Here is a 5,332-nt window from a genome sequence, read left to right as displayed (position 1 = left end):
GCTCAATTGTGGCTCCTTTACTACTAGAAATAGAAGAGCTTAGTAGCATTTTTTCCTCATTTACTGTTCAACATGTAGGCAGGTCAGCAAACACTCCGTCTCATTTGTGTAAAAAGCGTGCTTGTACGCTGAATGCAACTGAAAGCTGGCTAGATAAACCATGAGCTTCTTGATGTCAAGCCTTCTGACTAATTGTTTCAAAAATGTCTTCATATGAATAAAGCTATCTGATTTCTCCGAAAAAATTACCATTAATACGACGCTGTAGTTGCTGGATAGATAGTGAGCTGCATGGAGCTCGGTCTTCAAACGGTATTTTCGTGTATTTTGGAATAAAACTCCTCTTTACCAAAAAAAAAAAGTTTAAAGAAGCATTTTGAACCAAATTGAAGTTTGGGGCTGTAGTGTAAACCGGTGGACAAATTAAATTTGGGAGGCAGCAGCACCGCAACGGCGTGTACACGGAACAGCAGGCAATGCGGCCCAGTTGCCGTCACCCGCTGCGGCCACGGGCACCTGCGCTCCCGCTTCTCGTTTTCCTCGCCGCCGCCGTTGCGCCGCTGCCGGCCGCCGCGGTGGGCGTGAACTGGGGCTTCGCGGCATCCCACCCGCTCCCGGCGGCGCAGGTCGTGCGTGACCTCCTCCTCCCCAACTCCGTCCCCCGCGTGCGCCTCTCCGCCGCCTCGCCTGACGCGCTGTCCGCCCTTGCCGGCACCCGCATCGCCGTGACCGTCGGGGTCCCGAACGAGCTGCTCCGCCCCCTCGCCTCCTCCAGGAAGGCAGCCGCCGCCTGGGTCCACGACAATGTCACCCGCTACGCCTCCGGCGTACTGTTCGAGTAAGAGCCGCATCCCCTTCTTCTGCGCGGTTTCCTTCTCTTTTAGTGTTTCGCTGATCCTTTTCGACATATTTTAGTGATCTTATTTCATGAAGTGCGAAGGAGACAAGTTGACCGAATAAATCAAGTCTAAATTATGCCTCAACGCGTAAAAAAAAAATTTATGCCTCAAGCTGACCAAGTAGTCCCGTTGCTATAATTAGAAATATTATAGGTTGTATTGGCACCAGATAAAGCGATTAGTCATTTGTATCCACTGGATTTGCCAGTCATGTATGCTGACATGCTCAAAACGAATATCCTTAATAATGTTGACGGTTGACTATCTGATCTGAAGGTGGAAGGCGCTGCTTTAGTTAAGTCCATTGGTTGACTTCAATAGGTTTATATGTCTATGTTGCAGTAGTGCGCTAGAATTTTCTACCAGGTACCTGAAGGTATTTTTTCATTAAACAATCAAGTACTCCCTCCGTCCCAAAATAACTGTCTCAATCTTAGTACAACTTTATACTAGAGCTAATACAAAGTTGAGACACTTATTTTAGGACAGAGGGAGTATGATTTATGAAACGCTCAACAAAATGTCAATTACCGACATGCTAGTAGGTGTTTATACTCTACAAAGTTTCAGATCCTCTGACATGTGATGGATTCCTCTTGGTGAACCAAAGATGATAAAGGAACTTGCCTGGACATAGTTAACATTGTGAAAAATTGGATGAATAGCACAGCTAGATCCTATCAAATCGTCCTGAATATTTGGAGATGGAATGCATTTTTTGAAGAGCTGCAAACTTCAGCGGGTAGTTTTTGCACAGATCTGTAATTTTCTGTTACAAAACTTGACCGTCCGGCTTCCGTTTATATTTCGCTTCTGGCTGAGTATTCTTCCTTTCTTTTCTAGGTTGAGTAGCAGATATTATTCTGCATTAATAAAACGTGTTTGGTATATTTGTGTTAAATCTGAATTAATAGTAGCGGAGTGTAGGGTAATATGGTTGTTAAAGAGAGTAAATTGCTGTCTAGGTGAGGTCAAATCTGGATTCGAGGCAGGTGATCTGTTTGGCAACCATGCTTAATTTTTTTTGTTTCATGTTTGCATTGGCGTTACATTTCACATTTTGTGGGTTTTATTGATATTATATCTTTTTATATTGATGAGTAATGTAATTTGTAGGTTTATTGCTGTTGGAGATGATCCATTTCTCCTTAATCACGGGCAGCAGTTTCAACCTTTTGTGGTTCGTGCAGCAGCAAATATTCAGCGTGCATTGGATAGTGCGAAGTTGTCCAGCAAGATGAAAGTAGTTGTGCCTTGTAGCTCTGATGCATACCAAAACACATCAACTCTGCCTTCGAAAGCTTACTTCAGGCCAGATGTTAACAAAACCATGGTTGAGCTCCTCCCGTTTCTTGCTAATCATAGCTCGCCGTTTATGGTCGAGCTGAATCCTATTTTGAGCTTACAGCAGAAGAAAAATATTTCATTGGACTATTACCTTTTCCAACTAATGTCGCGCCCGATAAGTGATGGTCATAACAAGTATGACAACTACTTCGATGCAAGCATAGATGCTCTGGTTACTGCTCTAACTAAAGCTGGATTCAATGATATGGGCATCATTGTCGGGAGAGCAGGATGGCCAACAGATGGAGTGGTTAATGCAACTTCGGCTATTGCTCAATCCTTCATGACAGGCCTGGTCAATCACCTGGCAAGAAAATCTGGGACTCCACTTCGCCCAAAATTTGTTCCAACTGAGACATACCTCTACAGCCTTCTAGACGAAGATCAACACAGTATATCAAGCGGAAGTTATGACAGACACTATGGCATTTTTACATTTGATGGCCAAGCCAAGTACCATGTCAACTTGGGTCAAGGTCCTATGGCGCTCAAGAATGCGCTGGATGTGGACTACCTTCCATTGAAATGGTGTGTGGTGGACAACAACAAAGACCTATCCAATGTCTCTTCCAGTTTCTCTGCTGCTTGCTCCAATGCCGACTGCACCGCTTTGTCGAGTGGTGGCTCCTGTTCAGGTCTTGGCTGGCCTGGGAATGTGTCATTTGCCTTCAACAGTTACTACCAGCAGCATGATCAGAGTGAGGAGAGCTGCAGCTTCAATGGCCTAGGTTTGATAACCACCGTTGATCCATCCGTCGACAATTGCCTCTTTGCCCTTGCAATTCGCGCTTCTGCTGCTACTGCTTCCTTTCACCCAACATTTGCCGTGCTGTGGATACTAGTTTCGGTTTGCATTTACAGTTTAGTCTGATGTAGCTGCCCAATGACTTGGAGGCTCGATTTGAGCCTTCAGGATTTGTTTTTCCAGAGGGCCTTCAAGATGTGTCTATGTGTGTCATGTAGCATGTGGTAACTCAAAAAGTCTCGGTGCACTGTCAAAACTAGTAATATTACTAAATGAGGGTATCACGTCCCGATTAATTTTCTGGGATAGAGTAACGTAGTACTGGAGAGGAGGAGGGGCGACGTATTTCCGATTAATTAAGATAATTTGATTCGTTTGAACTTCCACGTTCTCGTAAAGCCTTTTCGCTTATCAGACGTTACTACTCTCTGGCTCTGCTAGTTATAAGTAGTCAGCCACCTCATTCGGTAGCACTAGCCAGAATCGACCTACGATCATGGCTTCTTCCGGCTCTCTCCTCCCCACCCTCCTGGTGCTGCTCGCCGTCGCCACCACCGCGTCGGCGGCTATGACGACGGCGTTCGTCGGGGCGGCTGACCTCTCCGAGCGGCTGGAGGGAGCGGGGTCGCAGCAGTGCTGGGAGACGTTGCTGGACATCAAGTCGTGCACGGGGGAGATCATCCTCTTCTTCCTCAACGGCGAGGCGTACCTGGGGCCCGGATGCTGCCGCGCCATCCGTGTCGTCGAGCAGCGCTGCTGGGCCGCCGACCTCATGCTGTCCGTTATCGGGTTCACCCCGGAAGAGGGGGACATGCTCAAGGGCTACTGCGACGCGGGCGACGACGGCGACAACAACGGCAGCGAGGGGCATCATCGTAGCGTCGGCGGGTCATCTCCGGCCACGCCGCCCCACCGTGCTCTTGATGGGGTTGCCGGTGGCGGCACGGCAGTGCCCGTGGCGGGAAGGAAAGGGCTTGGTGCACCCCCTAGATGATGATTAACTAAGCTGAGTCAGTGTCTGTCCACTCTTGCCCATCCACGTATGTTCTCGTGAGTCCTGATGAAGTGATGAAATGTTTGCGGAGCCCAGAAGTGAATGATTTATGGAAAATGATTAGAATTATCTGTCATCTGTCGAATCTAGAACGAACCACGTGTTGGACAAGTCCCACGTAAAATAAATTTAAAGATTCTTCAACAGCGTTCATGTTTATGAAACATAACCCCAACTCCAACCTTTATAAATAGGAACGATATTGGGATGGCATCGAAGGCGATCGTCCGATCACAGAATTGTCTGTTTAGTTTTTAAAAAAAAAAATTAACATGTAATTGTTATATGAGTTGTCTGCTGAAATGTCTCAAACGCTTAACGCTTCTAGATTGAAATGACTGATGAATTGCTAACACTTGATTATTTCTAACAAAAAAGAGCTGAAAATCTAATAAAGTATATAATATCACAATACAAAAATGAGTTGCAAATATCATAAAGCGCTTAATATTACAATTTAGAACCACTTTAGAAATGTCATTGCTTAATATTATAAGTTAAAAGCGAGTTGCAAACTACAACCCTTGCATGCTGCTCCCGTGGGCGGCCCAGAAGCAACCCTTGCGGTGCCGCCACCAGCTCCCGTCCGGCCTCTCCCTTCCCCGCCGCCGCAGAAGGACGTGTCCTGGCAAAGCCTGCACGGCGTTCGAGCCTATTGTTCCTCTCATGAGACGTTTGGGCGACGCGGGCCTGCTCTTCCAAATGGGACTGAGCGGCTCGGCGAGGCGTCGGAGAGCTCCGACGGTGATGGGGCAGCGCGGATCCGATCTTCCTCGCGTGGTTGAGTGTGGATCCGGCGAGAACTGGGTCGTGGCGTCTCTGGTTTCGTTCGTGGCGGCCACGATCTGGGCAGCCACGCGAGGCATGGAAGGTGCGCACAGAAATGGGGCGTCATGGATCTGGCGTTGGCTCGCGCCGCAGGGCACGTGTCTTGTGCGGCTTGGGGGTGTGGTGTCACTGGTGTTTCGGCTCATGGCGGCCACGTTTGCAACAACCGCTCCAAGAGATTCCTCTTTTATTTTGTTGTCGTCGTGTGATTTATTTGACATTCATCATCACATCATGTGCATCATCTACATAGCATCGTGAAAGCACATATGATCCCTTTGTGGTTTTGATAATTCATGACAACATAAATTGTCTCTTGGACTAACACTTTTACCAAGTATATTTCAGGTATAGTCCACAAAGAACCTTGGCTATAGGATTGTGAGGAGAAGCTCCTTGATGAAGGGAAAGGAATAGGATTGGCTCAAGCTTCAAGCTAAAAGACTCTACATTTTACAT

At 47.2% G+C, this 5,332-nt stretch overlaps 2 protein-coding genes across 2 annotated transcripts; both read left to right on the top strand.

Moving 5' to 3' along the window:
* The first annotated feature begins 400 nt into the window (after positions 1-400).
* On the top strand, positions 401-3,292 carry LOC123446585 (glucan endo-1,3-beta-glucosidase 9). The gene is made up of 2 exons (XM_045123161.1): positions 401-838; positions 2,016-3,292. Exons 1-2 carry the CDS (start codon positions 477-479, stop codon positions 3,115-3,117), a joined length of 1,464 nt encoding a protein of 487 aa, XP_044979096.1. The 5' UTR covers positions 401-476; the 3' UTR covers positions 3,118-3,292.
* An 86-nt stretch (positions 3,293-3,378) lies between these two features.
* Positions 3,379-4,162, top strand: LOC123446586 (egg cell-secreted protein 1.3-like). Its single transcript, XM_045123162.1, has one exon. The coding sequence runs from the start codon at positions 3,488-3,490 to the stop codon at positions 3,983-3,985; it is 498 nt and encodes a 165-aa protein (XP_044979097.1). The 5' UTR covers positions 3,379-3,487; the 3' UTR covers positions 3,986-4,162.
* Positions 4,163-5,332: the final 1,170 nt, after the last annotated feature.

This window comes from Hordeum vulgare, chromosome 4H, assembly GCF_904849725.1.
Source record: "Hordeum vulgare subsp. vulgare chromosome 4H, MorexV3_pseudomolecules_assembly, whole genome shotgun sequence".
In the NCBI taxonomy this organism is placed as follows: domain Eukaryota; kingdom Viridiplantae; phylum Streptophyta; class Magnoliopsida; order Poales; family Poaceae; genus Hordeum; species Hordeum vulgare.
The sequence above is the reverse complement of the archived record's forward strand: the minus strand, read 5'-3'. Positions and strand labels throughout refer to the sequence as shown.